At 60.1% G+C, this 15,622-nt stretch overlaps 2 protein-coding genes and 1 non-coding gene across 21 annotated transcripts in view; 1 reads left to right on the top strand and 2 right to left on the bottom strand.

Moving 5' to 3' along the window:
- Positions 1-14,621, top strand: part of PKD1 (polycystin 1, transient receptor potential channel interacting) — a 47,939-nt gene extending 33,318 nt beyond the window's left edge. For 3 of the 4 annotated variants that reach the window (XM_067012824.1, XM_067012822.1, XM_067012825.1), the window contains 25 exons: positions 130-750; positions 1,019-1,175; positions 1,351-1,603; positions 1,707-1,902; positions 3,501-3,671; positions 3,751-3,894; positions 3,990-4,200; positions 4,301-4,427; positions 5,475-5,591; positions 5,673-5,722; positions 5,933-6,117; positions 6,201-6,294; positions 8,703-8,792; positions 9,190-9,302; positions 9,384-9,586; positions 9,662-9,856; positions 10,270-10,409; positions 10,813-10,925; positions 11,183-11,330; positions 11,456-11,581; positions 11,850-12,024; positions 12,113-12,403; positions 12,478-12,612; positions 12,688-12,993; positions 13,089-14,621. In XM_067012824.1, coding sequence (XP_066868925.1) covers positions 130-750; positions 1,019-1,175; positions 1,351-1,603; positions 1,707-1,902; positions 3,501-3,671; positions 3,751-3,894; positions 3,990-4,200; positions 4,301-4,427; positions 5,475-5,591; positions 5,673-5,722; positions 5,933-6,117; positions 6,201-6,294; positions 8,703-8,792; positions 9,190-9,302; positions 9,384-9,586; positions 9,662-9,856; positions 10,270-10,409; positions 10,813-10,925; positions 11,183-11,330; positions 11,456-11,581; positions 11,850-12,024; positions 12,113-12,403; positions 12,478-12,612; positions 12,688-12,993; positions 13,089-13,562 — 4,835 coding nt within the window. In that variant the 3' untranslated portion in view covers positions 13,563-14,621. The remainder of the gene's footprint in view (positions 1-129; positions 751-1,018; positions 1,176-1,350; positions 1,604-1,706; positions 1,903-3,500; positions 3,672-3,750; positions 3,895-3,989; positions 4,201-4,300; positions 4,428-5,474; positions 5,592-5,672; positions 5,723-5,932; positions 6,118-6,200; positions 6,295-8,702; positions 8,793-9,189; positions 9,303-9,383; positions 9,587-9,661; positions 9,857-10,269; positions 10,410-10,812; positions 10,926-11,182; positions 11,331-11,455; positions 11,582-11,849; positions 12,025-12,112; positions 12,404-12,477; positions 12,613-12,687; positions 12,994-13,088) is intronic. The other variant, XM_059036371.2, reaches the window with a different exon arrangement.
- On the bottom strand, positions 6,671-6,742 carry TRNAE-UUC (transfer RNA glutamic acid (anticodon UUC)). Its single transcript has one exon. It is a non-coding gene; the product is annotated as a tRNA-Glu (tRNA).
- A 2-nt stretch (positions 14,622-14,623) lies between the features above and the next one.
- The window catches only part of TSC2 (TSC complex subunit 2), a 37,683-nt gene continuing 36,684 nt past the window's right edge, over positions 14,624-15,622 (bottom strand). For 11 of the 16 annotated variants that reach the window (XM_059036382.2, XM_059036375.2, XM_067012826.1 and 8 more), the window contains 4 exons: positions 15,492-15,570; positions 15,331-15,422; positions 15,155-15,253; positions 14,624-15,010 (listed from right to left, as the gene is read on the bottom strand). In XM_059036382.2, the coding sequence (XP_058892365.1) occupies positions 14,840-15,010; positions 15,155-15,253; positions 15,331-15,422; positions 15,492-15,570 (441 nt within the window). In that variant the 3' untranslated portion in view covers positions 14,624-14,839. The remainder of the gene's footprint in view (positions 15,011-15,154; positions 15,254-15,330; positions 15,423-15,491; positions 15,571-15,622) is intronic. The other 5 variants (XM_067012828.1, XM_067012829.1, XM_067012830.1 and 2 more) reach the window with 1 other exon arrangement.

Raw genomic sequence — 15,622 nt, 5'->3', positions numbered from 1 at the left:
TCCCTCCCACCTCTACTCCCCTTCTAATCTCTGCCCCCCACCAGACCTCTCCCCCAACTGGACCTCTCCCCCGGACCTTTCCCCATGACCCCTCCCCCCACTTCTCCCCCTAATCTCTCCTATCTGTAGGCGACCTCATCCACCTGGCCAGTTTGGACGTGCAGGGCCCACAGCCCTCGGAGCTCGGGACAGAGCCACCGTCGCTACTGGTGGCGTCCAGGGCCTATCAGCTCTCATCGGCCCTCATGGGCATCCTCATGCGCTCCCGTGTGCTCAACGAGGAGCCCCTGACCCTGGCGGGTGAAGAGATCGTGGCACAGGGCAAGCGCTCGGACCCGCTGAGTCTGCTGTGCCAGGGCAACGCGTCGGGCCCCGGCTGCCACTTCTCCATCCCCGCAGCCTTCAGCGGGGCCCTGTCCAACCTCAGTGATGTGGTGCAACTCATCCTCCTCGTTGACTCCAACCCCTTCCCCTTTGGCTACATCAACAACTACACTGTCTCCACCAAGGTGGCGTCCATGGCTTTCCAGACACAGACCGGCACCCAGATCCCTATCGGGCACCTGGCCTCAGAGCGCGCCATCACCGTGAAAGTGCCCAACAACTCAGACCAGGCTGCCCAGGGCCACCGCATCCCTGCTGGCTCCGCCATCGTCCAGCCCCAGGCCTCAGTCAGTGTCGTGGTCACCCCCGAGAACAGCAACCCCGAGGCCGGGCTTCACCTGCAGCTTACTTTCATGGTGCTGAACGGTGTGTGGCGTGGTGGGGCCCTCGGTGGGCGGCGGCCTCTTCCCTCCTGTGGCCCAGCCTGTGTGGGGCAGTGGGGTGGCCAGGTGAACAGGCGTTTCTAACGTGCACCCCCAACTCGTGGCCTTCGGTAAAGTCTGTCTCCTGCTTCATGGAGCCCTGGGGGCCTGGCCAGAGGGCAGTGGGGCGGCTGGGGAGGGCTTCCGGGGTTGTTCCCTGGGGTGTGTGAGCTGCCTGAGCAGGGGTCTGAGCCTGCACATGCCACGCGCAGGGCACTACTTGCCGGAGGAGCCTGAGCCCTACCTGGCCGCCTACCTGCACACTGTGCCCTGGCCCAACGAGCACAACTGCTCCGCCAGCAGGAGGATCAGCCTGGAGGTCCTGGCAGGCGATGACCACAGGCCTTACACCTTCTTCATTGCCCCGGGGTGAGCACGTCCTGCCCTGGACCTGGGAGCAGCGGGACTTGTTGGCGGTATGGGGCTGGTCTCTGAGGGCAGGTGGACATGATCGGATCCTTACGTGCCAGGGCCCAGTGGCTCCCCGTGGGGTTTGGGGAGTGGGCCAGGCCAGGTCTGGCCATGACACCCCCAATTCTCCCAGGACTAGAGATCTGGGCGCGAGCTACTACCTGAACCTGACCAGCCACTTCCAATGGTCAACACTGGAGGTGTCCGTGGGTCTGTACACGTCCCTCTGCCAGTACTTCAGCGAGAAGGAGATGGCATGGAGGACAGAGGGCCTCGTGCCCCTAGAGGAGACCTCGCCCAGCCAGGCTGTCTGCCTCACCCGCCACCTCACTGCCTTCGGTGCCAGTCTCTTTGTGCCTCCCAGCCACGTCCGCTTTATCTTCCCCGTGAGTGGTGCTGCATCCTTGGACTGCTGGGGAGCCCCGGTTCCACCCTGAGCAGGTGAGGGCTGGGCTGCGCCCCTGGGGCCTGACGGCTCTGTCTCCCCAGGAGCCAGCCTCAAGCATGAACTACATTGTCCTGCTGACGTGCACTGTGTGCCTGGTGACCTACGCAGTCACGGCTGTGATCCTGCGTAAGCTGGACCAGCTGGACGTCAGCCGGGTCCGCGTCATCCCGTTCTGCGGGAAGGGGGGCCGCTTCAAGTATGAGATTCTGGTCAAGACCGGCTGGGGCCGGGGCTCAGGTGAGGGGGGCCGCCTTCCTGATGGGGACTCTTGTAATAGAGGGGTGGCTTCCAGCAGGGCTTTGGGTCACCATGGCTGTGCCAGGCAGCAGCTCGTTCATTTGCACAGCGACCTGTGGGCACACAGTGGGCTCGTAGTCCCTGTGGGCAGCCGCTGACATGCACAGCCGGGTGGAACAGCCTGATGATTGGTGTGGGAAATGATTATTAAATGGTAATAAGTCGTCCTGGTGAAAAGATTGTTTTCAAGGCATCAAAAGCTCTTGAACTCTTGGTTAAAAATGTGGAAAGAAACGTGATGATATGGAGTTAGTACAGTGTAACATAAAGTGTTAGACGCTGAGAACTAAAGTGCCTTATTTCTTTGTGGGAAACTTACCAAGAGTAGTTTGAGCAGCGCTTGCCTTCTCATCTGTAATTGCCACCTGAGGGGGTATCTTTGTGCCTCAGCCAGCGGACACTTTGCTGCCGACCTCTTATCGTGCTCTCCTCTCTGTGAACTACCTCAGAGTTCTTTCCACGTGAAGTTTTTGCCGGCATCCATTGCTATGTGACGTCTTCATCCTTTTTGTCGCAGCCATTGCTCTCACTCATGTTGGTGAGTTTGCTATCAGCGACGGCCTCTCCAGAGCCCCTGGGGCAGCGGCAGTGACAGTGGCCCCATGGTCGGCCGTTTCTTCAGTCGTGTGTTTGCCTTTGATGCAAAGTTCGCTTCCTTGGTACAATTTTTCATTTCTGTGCTGTGCTTTTATCTTTGTCACCTGGTTCTCTCTTTTATTTTTTATTTAAATGTTTTTGGCTGCGTTGGGTCTTCGTTGCTGCTTGCACAGGCTTTTTCTTGTTGAGGTGAGTGGGGGGCTACTCTTCATTGCAGTGCGCGGGCTTCTTTCTCACTGTGGTGGCTTCTCTTGTGGAGCACGGGCTCTAGGTGTGCGGGCTTCAGTAGTTGCAGCACACGGGCTCAGTAGTTGTGGCTTGCAGGCTCTACAGCGCAGGCTCAGTAGTTGTGGTGCATGGGCTTAGTTGCTCCATGGCATGTGGGATCTTTCCGGCCCAGGGCTCAAACCTGTGTCCTCTGCATTGGCAGGCGGATTCTTAACCACTCTGCCACCAAGGAAGTCCCTCTCTTTTATTTTTAGCTTTTAAATTTTTTTCTGGTTCTCTGTGTTGATGACCCACTTTTATAAAATGTCCTGTAGGTTTATCATGGGACATGGAGGCAACACTGCTGTGCACTTGGTGGTCCATGTGGGGACTGAGAGGTGTATGGTGACTGGTCACCAGCAGCCTCTGGGAGAGGTGACATCATCCATCAGGACATGCATCTCTTGTGTAGTGGACTGAAGGCTGGCAGCCACCTTCACGTTCCACGCTGTTACTCGCAGTTAAGGCACCACCACAACTGGCATTTGAATTGTGTCACTGGGGGCTGTTCATTTAATGGTTTGAGGCGACTGAGATCCGTTAGTATCAGAGCCGTAGGGTGAGGACTGCCCGTGCCTGTCGAAGGAAGGTTGTCAGGGCAGACTCGCCCGGGGTCAGTGTCTGGTGGTGGGCGGCAAACCCAGAGTCCTGTCCCCTGTCCCTCTGTCCTCCAGGAACCACAGCTCATGTGGGCATCATGCTGTATGGGGCGGACAGCCGCAGCGGCCACCGGCACCTGGATGGGGACGGAGCCTTCCACCGCAACAGCCTGGACATCTTCCAGATCGCCACCCCACACAGCCTGGGCAGCGTGTGGAAGATACGCGTGTGGCATGACAACAAAGGTCTGGGGGCCCCGCTGCTGCTGCCCCCATCCCCCTGCAGCCCACCCAGCCCTGACCGCCCTGCCCCTTCCCTCCACAGGGCTGAGCCCCGCCTGGTTCCTGCAGCACATCATCGTCAGGGACCTGCAGAACGCCCGCAGCACCTTCTTCCTGGTCAACGACTGGCTGTCAGTGGAGACGGAGGCCAACGGGGGCCTGGTGGAGAAGGAGGTGCTGGCGGCAAGTAAGGCCCTGCCCCGGTGGCGGGCCATGGGGTGGGGGTGGGGGGCTGGAGCGCCTGGCCCTGGGATCTCCTGAAGCCCTCCTGTCCCCGCCTAGGTAATGTGGCCCTGCAGCGGTTCCAGCGCCTCCTGGTGGCCGAACTGCAGCGTGGCTTCTTTGACAAGCACGTCTGGCTCTCCATGTGGGACAGGCCACCTCGGAGCCGCTTTACACGTGTCCAGCGAGCTACGTGCTGCGTCCTCCTCATCTGCCTCTTCCTGGGTGCCAACGCCGTGTGGTACGGTGCCGTGGGAGATGCTACCTACAGGTGGGTGCTGTGGGAGTCGGCACGCCCTCCCTCTGCCCAACCCCCAACCCCTCTTGCCCCACCCCCCCAAGCCAGCCCCATCTCTCCTCTCCTGCCACAGCGTGGGACCCGCATCCAGTCTGATCCCACTAAGCATCGACACCATCGCCGTCGGCCTGGTGTCTAGCCTGGTTGTCTACCCCGTCTACCTGGCCATCCTGTTCCTCTTCCGGATGTCTCGGAGCAAGGTGGGCGGGGCTCCTGGAGCATGGGCACGGCTGACCCTGCCGAGGGCTGTGCTGTTCAGTATGGCAGCCAGAGAGGGGTCAGGAGCCGGGGGAGAGATGCAGGGTGTCAGAATCAGGAGTGAACAGGGGTCACTGCTGACACCACCAAAGCAAACAGGACTGGCTGGGGAACCGGCTGATGCCCACGTCTCATAAGAAAGGGTCATATACCATGACAAGTGGCATTTCCCCCAGGAACCCAGAATGGACATCCTTAGCTGTATGTGGCTGGGGTTTTTTTTGGGGGGCAGGGGGGTTTTTTGGGTTTTTTTGAAATTTCTGGCCATGCCACGGGGCATGCAGGATCTTAGTTCCCTGAATAGGGATCGAACCCATGCCCTCTGCAGTGGAAGCAAGGTATCCTAACCAGTAGACTGCCAGGGAATTTCCCGTATGTGGTTGTGTGCGTGCGTGCGTGTGTGTGTGTGTGTGTGTGTGTGTATTTTTTTTTCTTTTTGGCTGTGTTGGGTCTTCATTGCTGCACGCAGGCTTTCTTTAGTTGCGAGTGGGGTCCACGGGCTTCTCATTGCAGTGGCTTCTCTTGTTGCGGAGCAAGGGCTCTAGGCATGTAAGCTTTCAGTAGTTGTGGCACGTGGGCTCAGTAGTTGTGGCTCATGGGCTCTAGAGCGCAGGCTCAGTAGATGTGGCACACGGGCTTAGTTGCTCCGCGGCATGAGGGATCTTCCCGGACCAGGGATCGAACCCATGTCCCCTGCATTGGCAGGCAGATTCTTAACCACTGCGCCACCAGGGAAGTCCCTGGTTGTTTATATTTAAGTTGATTAAAATTAGATAAAATTAAAACTTCAGCTTCTCCATTACACCAGTCACACTTCAGGAGTTCTGTATTGGCATGTGGCGGGTGGTTCCTGTGATGGACAGTGTAGGTGTAGAATGTGTGCATCTAGAACATTCTCCAGGACAGCGACTCTGCCTGCCAGGAGCAAGCATGCCTCCCCCCAGCAGGGGCCCAAGCTGCGTCCCACTGATCGCCTGCCTCTCCTGCAGGTGGCCGGGGGCCCGAGCCCCACACCAGCAGGGCCGCAGGCGCTGGACATGGACAGCTGCCTGGACTCATCTGTGCTGGACAGCTCCGTACTTGCCTTCCCAGGACTCGGCGCTGAGGTGCGGCCTCCCCAGGGCCTGCCCTGATTGGGTTGTGCTCTGGGCAGCCTGGAATCAGGTTTCCTCTGTGCTTCTCAACAGGCCTTTGCTGGACAAATGAAACATGACTTATTTGTGGAGGATTCTAAAAGGTGGGGGTCCCTAGAGAAAACGTGAGCCATCTCTCCTGTAGGTCAGCTGTGCCTCGCATGTGCCGCATCACATGTCCTCATCTGTGTGTCGTGGGGCTGTCCCGGGAGTGTTTGCTCAGCAACCCCGCATGTCCATGTGTGATGGGACTTGGGTTGGGTATATGTGCAGACGCGTCCCCCGGGCTCCCCTTGCTGACCTGTCGCCTGCAGCCTGGTGTGCTGGCCATCCAGCGAAGGCACCCTCAGTTGGCCAGACTTGTTGAGTGACCCGTCCGTCATGGGCAGCACCCTGCAGCGGCTGGCCCGGGGCCGGATGGGCCGCACGCCGGGCCCAGAGGATGACAGTCTCTCCCTGGTCAGCCCCTCCTCACCTGCCAAATACTTCTCAGCTTCAGGTGCGTGAGCAGGGGTGGGGAGGGTGGTGTCCCCCAGCTCTCCCCAGGAAGGCTCCAGGACTGACACATTTTGCTCCCTCCAGATGAAGACCTGATCCGGCAGATCCTGGCTGAAGGGGCTGGCAGCCTGGCCCCTACCCAGGACACTCAAGGAGAAACGGACCTGCCCACTGGCCTGTGAGTGCCCAGCTCCTGGGGGTGGGAGGCAGCAGGGAGCCCAGCCAAGTTAACCCTGCTCCCTCTCTGGGCCTGCCCTCGTGCTGTCTAGCCAGTGCGGGGCTGGGGTGAAGTGGTTAGGCCTCTGAGTCCCTCATCTGTTGAAAGACCTCGTGGGGTCACCAGGGCCCAGCCAGTGTTCCCTTTAGGGTGGCAGGAGGGAGGGATGTTTGAGTAACAAAAGGCCACCAGTGTGAGGCTGGCAGGACCTGCCGTGATGTGGGGTCGTTGCAACGGCTTTTAAATAGCTAATGTTTTTTCTTTTCGACACTATTTCAATTTCATAGTTTTTCTTTTCTTCTTTTTTGGCCGCATGGTGCAGCTTGTGGGATCTTAGTTCTCTGACCAGGGATTGAACCTGGGCCCTGGCAGTGAAAGTGCCAAGTCCTAACCACTGGACCACCAGGGAATTCCCTTCGGTTTTAATGTTTTTAAGAATGTCTCAACGTCTTGGCTGGTTTCCAATTTAGTAACAAAGATTCACATAGAATTACCTCATATCTCTTTCCTCATCTGTATCTATTTTAATATTTGTATTTCCATTCCTTTTAACTCTTCTAATTTTCAAGCAACCAAAAATTACTGACATATATGAACTTTCCCAGAACACAGAGAAAAAGGTAAATCTTCTCAATTTGTTTAACAAAGACAGATAACCATGCCATGATGGAATTTTAATGAAGGAATTGCCAATCAATTTAGAAACCTATGCTATGAGGAAGCCCTGGTAGTAATTATCAGCTGACCACCCCACCATCTCAAGCCCAGAGCCCTCCCTGACACCAGGTCCAGACATCCACCTGCCAGTAAGCAACTTCTCCACATGAGTGTCCAGGGCAGCACAGACTCGCACAGCAACACGAGATGTATCAGGAAAGGGCAGGTGTACTCTTGGACTGACCGAGACAAAACTCTTGGATTCATTCTCGACTCCTCTCTTTTCAAGTACTTCCTCACACGAGCCTTTAACAGATTCTGTCTGCTACTTTCCAGATTCGGAATCTGACCTTCTCTCCACCTGCCCTTGCACTTTCCATCCAAACATCATCCTCTGCCTGGACCATTCCAGGGCTGACTCAGCAAAGTCCTGTTCCTCCCTTACAGCTCACCTTCCTTCTCCCTGCAGCAGACCCTGCCACTGCCCTCCTGGAGTGGGGAGGGGGGCACATTGGTATGGGCTGTTGGTGGGAGGCCTCAGCTCTTCCCCATCTGAACCTCAGCACTAGGCTGTTTGAGCGTCCTCACAACATGGCAACCAAAGTGAGTGGTCCAGGAGAACAAGGTGGAAGCCATAGTGTCCTTTGTGGCCCAGCCCCTTATTCACACATGATCATTTCCACAGTATCCTCTTGGTTAGGAGGAAAGCATCACTGGGGCCATCCCGCAGGTGGCCTGCTGCAACTGGGCACAGTCCTCACGATGCTCCCCCAACCACACCTGATTTGGCCCCACCCCATCCCTGTCCCTCTCCTGCCACCTCTGTCACCCACTTCCTTTGACTATGGCTTCCCTTGCTCTTCTGTCCTCATCTTTTATATTTGCTGCTCCCTCTGCCTGGAGGGTTCTTCCCAAGACAGGAGCCTCACGTTCTACTTCCTTCAGGTCTCCTCTCAGATGCTTCCTGATCAGAGCTTTCCCTCCTGCCCCATGTAAATAATGTAAAAGGCATGGGAACGTGGGCACGTGCTCGTGCAGGGCAGAAACAGGCCTCTGTCTCCATGTCCTCCCCTGCTTCGCTTATGCTTTCTGTCTGCTTCCCCCACCAGCACGTGCACGTGACATGCACATGGACTGTGCTCTTGTCTCTCAGTGCGTAGAGCAGGGCCTGGCATCTAGTTAGGGGATGTCATGCTGGTTGTGACCGAAGGAGTGAACCCAATCAGACATAGCCTTTGCTCTCCTGCAGCTTAGAGTCAAATGTCAAACTATGTATTCTAGCTGAACCACTGATCCCGATACGACTTGTTTCTATCTGCATGTAAAATACAAACACACGTAGAGAAAAAGGACTAGAAATAACTATTAACACTACTGTTCTTGCATGATGGAAATCTATTTTCTACAAATAGTTTATGCTACTTTTATAATCAGAAAAGTCCATTTCAGGAAAAAAGTGTGTATTCATGTCTGTTCTCTCTGTGCTGTCCCACCTCCAGAAGCCATACACCTTTTATTCCCTGGGAGTCGCACAAAACCAGAGAGGTTTGCTGCCACTCAGCAGCAGGCATGTCTGGAGGCCCATTCTCTTCAGGGCACAGCTGTGCGGACCCGGCAAGTGTGTGCACTTTGTCCCTAGTTCATGGCTGTCACCGTCTTGCTCCCCTCTTTTCTTTCTCCCCCTTCTCTCCTCTCTGCTCCGGCTCCCGTAGCTGCCCTCTCTCTGTAGCAGCTCTGGAGCCTGGAAGGTCAGGTCGGGCGGCGCCAGGAGAGACAGGCAGCTTAGCATGTGAAAGACACACGTACGTTTCCTTGTCCAGAAGCCGGTCTTGGTTTTCGCGTACAGGGAGGCCTGGATTGCTGGCACAGAGATCAGGCTGGGGGACAAGGCTGGAGGCTGGATGGTGGCGCTGTGGGGGGCGATGGCTGCTGGAGCAGTGGCAGGATGGAGGGGCAACAGGTCACAGCGATGTGAGGCGAGGACCGGGTCCCGGAGGAGGTGACCTGGCCCCTCCCCAGAGTGACCAGTGGTGTTCTGGCCTCCAGCACCATATCCACCTGGCTTGGGGCAGTGTCCTCTCTCTCCATGGACTAGGAGAAGGGAATGAATGGGCCCAGAGAGGTGGGCTGGCTGTGCCTTGGGCGGCATATGTGGGTCGACAGGTGAGTGCTGGCTGCTCCCCTCTGCCTGTGCCTCAGGTGTAGCGCCCCTGGTGAGAGGAATCAGACGCTGATGCTGCCAGGCGAGAGGGGGCTGCCCAGCCCGAGCCTGACGTGGGAGCAGCCCCAGCCAGCAGAGCTGTCCAGGACAGGTGCTCTCCCAAGTCCCCAGGTTGGCCCTCCCCACCCCTTCCTCTGCGCTGCTGGTAACCTGTCTGTGTCTGCCTCCCCAGGGCTGGTGGAGGGTCTGCGGAAGCGACTGCTGCCGGCCTGGTGTGCGCCCCTGGCCCACGGGCTCAGCCTGCTCCTGGTGGCCGTGGCCGTGGGGGTGTCAGGGTGGGTCGGCGCTGGCTTCCCCCCCAGCGTGTCTGTCATGTGGCTCCTCTCAAGCAGTTCCAGCTTCCTGGCTTCGTTCCTCTGCTGGGAGCCACTCAAGGTAAGTGGGATGCAGGGGGGCCTGGCTGCCAGCCTCTGGCACCCACGAGCCCCTCTGATGCCAGCCCTGGTCCAGGTCCTGCTGGAAGCTCTGTATTTCTCACTGGTGGCCAAGCGGCTGCACCCTGATGAGGATGATACCCTGGTGGAAAGCCCGGCCGTGACGCCCGTGAGCGAGCGTGTGCCCCGTGTGCGGCCGCCCCATGGCTTTGCACTCTTCCTGGCAAAGGAGGAAGCCCGAAAGGTCAAGAGGCTGCACAGGATGCTGAGGGTGAGCTCAGGCCACACAGCCAGCGCCTGCCCTCGCTCTCTGGCCTCCTGGCCAGGGCAGCATCTCCCAGGAGGTCCTACCTTTCTCAAAAACCTCACCTGCACCCTCTTTCTGACCACCAAAGGCCCTTTAGCAGGTGGTGTAGGGCTCTGCAACTCCCGCCCCAACTCCCTCCCATCACCTCTTGGCCCATCCTCCTGCCCAACTCAAATGGCTGCTCCTTCCTGGTTTCACTGGGCCCTGGTGCAGCTCCTTGGCCTTCACGGACCATGTCTGCCCCCAGGCCTGGCTCTTGGCACAAGGCCCCCTGGCTGTGGGTACTTTGCTGCCCAGCGTCCGGAAGCCCTGCTCTGTCACGGGTGGGATGGGGGCAGGCTGGGTTCGGCTGATTCCAGGTCATCCCTGCCCCCCAGGGCCTTCTGGTATACATGTTCTTCCTGCTGGTGACGCTGCTGGCCAACTATGGGGATACCTCGTGCCACGACCATGCCTACCGCCTGCAGAGTGCCATCAAGCAGGAGCTGGACAGCCAGGCCTTCCTGGCCATCACCCGGTATGGACGCCCCCATATGCAGGCACAGGTCTGTCTTCTCGGCCAGGGTGGTGCTGATGCTGACCAGGGTCCACCTTGGTCCACCCCAGCCCCTAGGGGATATTGGGAAGCACCTCGATACATTTTTTGTTGTCAGAACTGGAGTGGGTGTTGCTGACAATGGGTAGAGACCACAGATACTGCTCAACACCCTACGTGCCCAGGACAGCCCCACAATAGTGTTATTGGCTCTTGAGTGTCAGGAAGCCCATGCTGAGGAACCAGGTTGTGTCCCCTGGGGTAGCACTGGCAGCCTCCCCCTGGCTGGGCCGGGGCTGCAGTAACAATGCTGTCTGGGCCTCTGACCCCTGGTGGGCACTGGAAGCTGAAGGATGGAGCATGTGACTCTGTCTGGTGTGGTCAGGTCTGATGAGTTCTGGCCGTGGATGTCCCACGTGCTGCTCCCCTACATCCATGGGAATCCGTCCAGACCAGAGCTGGGGCCCCCACGACTGCGGCAGGTGCGGCTACAGGAAGGTGAGCTGAGGAGGGGCACCCTGGCACTTACCCTTCCTTTTTTCCAAAGAGAAGCCTTTGGCCAGGGTCTGGTTCCAACTCCCTTAGCTGGGTGACCTCCCTGCCTCAGTTTCTCGATGTGTAGGTGAGACGGTGACATTTATCTTCTGGGTTGCTGGGAGGGTTTGGTGAGATCCCATAGAGCTCAGCCTAGGAGGCTGGTGAACAGTCAGTGCTCCTGGTTTGGCCGGGCTCATTCCCCAGCCCTCTGCTTTCAGCGCTCTGCCCGGACCCACCTGGCTCAGGGTCCCCTACGTGCTTAGCAGCCTCAGGTGGCTTCAGCACCAGCGACTACGGCATTGGCTGGGGGAGTGCTGCCCACAACGGCTCTGAGATGTGGGCCTACTCGGCGCCAGACCTGCTGGGGTGAGCACGGAGGGCGGGTCGGGGTGCCCAGGGGACAGGGGGAGTTCCCCAGAGGAGCCCCTCGTTCCAGCCCACTCCCAGGTTCTGCATGGCGCCGGCTCTGACACTGTCCTCCTCACTGGCAGCGTCTGGTACTGGGGCTCCTGCGCCGTGTATGACAGCGGGGGCTACGTGCAAGAACTGGGGCCCAGCCTGGAAGAGAGCCGCGCGCAGCTGGGCTTCCTGCAGCTGCACAACTGGATAGACAACAGGTGGGCGCCCTGCCCTCAGCCCCCTCCTGACCCCCGCCCACTGTGCACATCGGACACATCTGCGGTCCGGCTCACTCCCACGCCCAGCTTCGCTGCTTCCGATCATCCCCTGAAGGAGCCCAGCGAGCCCGCCTGCAGCCCCGCGGCTTCCCCGGTGCACGCCTCACCCTCCCAACACCTGCCCCCAAGCCTCTTCTGCGAGCGCATCGGCTTCTCCTGGCGCGTCCCCCTCCTTTCCACGCCGTCTAACTCCGGGCTCTCTGCGCAGGAGCCGTGCAGTGTTCGTGGAGCTCACTCACTACAGCCCGGCGGTGGGGCTGCACACCGCCGTCACGCTGCGCCTGGAGTTCCCGGCGGCCGGACACGCCGTAGCGGCGCTCAGCGTCCGCCCGTTTGCGCTGCGGCGCCTTAGCGCCGGCCTCTCGCTGCCGCTGCTCACCTCGGTAGGCCCCGGCCCGGCCCCGCCCCTGCCCCGGATGGCCCCGCCCCGGCCCAGCCCTGACCCCGCCCCGCCCCGCCCCGCCTCCACAGGTGAGCCTGCTGTTGTTCGCTGTGTACTTCGCCGCCGCTGAGGTGCGCGCCTGGCGCAGGGAGGGGCGTGCGCGTGCCGCGCGGCCTGGGACCTGGGCGCGGTGGCTGCTGGTGGCGCTGACGGCGGCCGCAGCGTTGGTGCGCCTGGCCCAGCTGGGCGCCGCTGACCGCCAGTGGACCCGCTTCCTGCGCGGCCGCCCGCGCCGCTTTACTAGCTTCGAGCAGGTGGCACAGCTCGGCGCCGTGGCCCGTGGCCTGACCGCCTCGCTGCTCTTCCTGCTTTTGGTCAAGGTGAGGGGTTGGGCAGGTGTGCCGGGGCGGGCCAGCGTTGGCGGGGTCGGTCAGCTGACACCCTCTGTCCACAGGCTGCCCAGCAGCTGCGCTTTGTGCGCCAGTGGTCGGTTTTCGGCAAGACGCTGTTCCGGGCCCTGCCAGAGCTTGTGGCGGCGGCCTTAGGCCTGGTGGTGCTCGCCGTGGCCTACGCGCAACTGGCTGTCCTGGTAGGTGCCAGTGGGGCCATCGGAGAAGGGTGGTTTAGCCCAGGCAGCGCCTCGCTCATGCCACCTTCCCCACAGTTGGTCTCCTCCTGCGTGGACTCACTTCGGAGCGCTGCCCGGGCTCTCCTGGTGCTGTGTCCTGGGGCTGGGGGTCCTGCCCTGTGCCCTGCGGAGTCCTGGCGCCTGTCCCCTGTGCTGTGCACGGGGCTTTGGGCCCTGCGGCTGTGGGGTGCCCTGAGGCTGGGGGCAGTCCTCCTGCGGTGGCGGTACCACACTCTGCGTGGGGAGCTGTACCGCCCAGCTTGGGAGCCGCAGGACTACGAGATGGTGGAACTGTTCTTGCGCCGGCTACGCCTCTGGATGGGCTTCAGCAAAGTCAAGGAGGTGGGTACGGCCCAGTGGGGGGGAGAGGGACGCACCCTGGGCCCAGCTGAGCCCAGGGCGCAGCCGGACTGACCGAGCCCCTGTGCCGCCCCCAGTTCCGCCACAAAGTCCGCTTTGAAGGGATGGAGCCCCTGCCCTCCCGCTCATCCAGGGGCTCCAAGTCTTCTCCGGATGTGCCCCCACCCAGCGGAGGCTCCGACGCCTCCCGCCTCTCCACCTCCTCCAGCCAGCTGGATGGGCTGAGCGTGGGCTTGGGCCGGCCGGGGCCCCGAGGGGAGCCCGAGCCTGAGCCCTCCCGTCTCCAAGCCGTGTTTGAGGCCCTCCTTGCCCAGTTTGACCGACTCAATCAGGCCACGGAGGACGTCTACCAGCTGGAGCAGCAGCTGCAGAGCCTGCATGGCCGCAGGAGCAGCGGGCCCACAGCCTCACCTCCCCCTAGCCCCTCTCCAGGTCTGAGGCCAGTCCTGCCCAGCCGCCTTGTCCGGGTCAGTGGAGGCATTGGCTTGGCTACAGGCCCCAGCAGGGTATCCCTGCGGGCCAAGAACAAGATCCACCCCAGTAACACTTAGCCCCAGGGGATCTGGGCTCATGCCTCTTCTCTGGGGTGGGCCTGTGGCTTCACTCTGGCCCCTCAAAACCAGAGCAGACACCGCTCAGTATTATTACCTTCTGCCACCCTCGAAGTTTCGGGCCAGGCAGAACAGCTGCACGCAGGTCCCCCAGAGAGCAGGCAGCACTTGTCTGTGTCTTTCTGTGGGCTTCAGCACTTTAAAGAGGCCACGTGGCCAGCTAGGACCCAGGGTCCCCTCCCCAGTTCCCTGTGGGAGGACACAACAGTATTGGACTGAGTGCCCGGCCTCTGAGATGCTAATTTATTTCCCGAGTCCTCAGGTACAGCGGGCTGTGCCCGGCCCCACCTCCTAGGCAGACATCTCCCCCTTGCTAAGGATCCAGGCTATGGGGGATGGAACCTGCACCTCCTGTCATCCTCCCCCCTAAATTATTACCTCCTCTGTTCCCCTGCTGAGTGCATTCACCTCCAGCTGCCGCTGTGTGTCTATTGTCTGTCAGTAATTTATGTGGGGTTAAAATGTATATATTTTTGTACGTCGCTTTATTTTTTCAATAGGGCCAAGGAGCCTGGTGGCTGAAACAGCCTGTGCCCACTGTCACCCACCTTGAGGGGGAGCTGGGACTGCAGAGCTGGCCTCCCTCCCCAGACACCTGCCCACATGGCTGGGGAAGCAACAGCCACTTCTCAGCTCCCATTCTGGCCTTGGGCAGATGCTGGGCAGAGAGGGTAGTTGGAGGGGTGCAACCATCCCAGGCCATTCTTGTCACCACCGTGGCCTTATTCTCCTCCCCTGCCCAGGCCTGCTGGTGGGTCTGGGTGAGGGGCAGCACCAGTGCATGGCACGGGGCCCTAGGGTGGGTAGGGGGAAAGATCTCTCCCCCGGGGGCTGGCTCCCGGGCCAGGGGAGGTAAGCATGACAGTGCACGTGAGGCTTTCCTGAGGGCAAGGCCCCAACAGCAGCCTGACAGGCCCCCTCCCCACTCCAGTGGGCATGGCCAAAGCTACAGCCTTGATCCCACCCAACAGACGAAGTCAAATAAATGAGTTGACTGACTGTTCTAGTGTCTGTGTCCACTCCGGTGTGTGTCCAAGTGCACAGGTCTGGGCCACACTAGCACTTTATTTGCACAAATAAATACCACCCAGTGTGCCTCATGGGGGCAGGGAGAGTCCGGCAACACGGCTGCTCAGGTGACGGCTGGGGTAGCCCAGGCACGTATTCAGCATCTCAGAGAAGTCCCAACGGGACCGGACACCAGCCCCTGTGCAGCCTCACACGAACTCAGTGAAGTCATCCACAGAAGAGACAAGGCGCTTCCGCTGGCCTGTCTCGTAGGTGGGTGTGGGCTCAACTGGGGCCTGTGCGGGGGCCTTGGCATGGCCAGGAGGGTGAGTCTGCATCAGGGGCAGGCTGGCGTTTGAGTAGTGGGCTTCCTCACGGATCTGAGGGAGAGGGAGCTTCGGCAGCAAGTCCAGAAGGGGTGACACACGCTCCCCAGGTTGGGTACCAGCACCCCCAGTTGGCTGTCACGTCTCGGAGCACCCCCACCCCCAGTGCCCAGCGTGCCCACGGCCCAGCCTTCCTACCCGGTGGCGGAGCCGCTTGATGTGGCGCAGTCTGGCAATCCACTTGGAGGGATAGGTGTCGGTGGGGTTGGAGCGGCTGTGGTGCACCTGTGAGGCCATCTGGGGTGTGGAGGGCAGAACAGTGAGCCCTGCACAGGTGGCACCCCACCCACCTCCCAAGGGCCTCCTCTGCTCACATTTGCATGCAAGGCCATCTGACGGGCCACGAAGGGCAGGTTTCGGTCAGACACGATCTTGGCCATGCTGGTGTCCACGAGGCCCTCCATGTCTGGGGAGACACGGCACTCACGTGGGGCTCAGAGCCCTGGGTGCCTCCCCACCTGGCCCCGCGCCTCACCTTTCCTGCACTGCAGCGACACCAGGTTGCACTCATAGTCCAGTGGGGTGATGATTACGTGGACAAAGTTGAACTGGCCCTGCCCAGACAAGAGCAGGGGTCACCCCAGCACTGAGGGCCACTTTCTGCCA

Source organism: Kogia breviceps, chromosome 14, assembly GCF_026419965.1.
Source record: "Kogia breviceps isolate mKogBre1 chromosome 14, mKogBre1 haplotype 1, whole genome shotgun sequence".
Classification (NCBI taxonomy): Eukaryota; Metazoa; Chordata; class Mammalia; order Artiodactyla; family Physeteridae; genus Kogia; species Kogia breviceps.
Note: the sequence above shows the minus strand (reverse complement) of the source record. Positions and strands in the feature narration are given on the sequence as shown.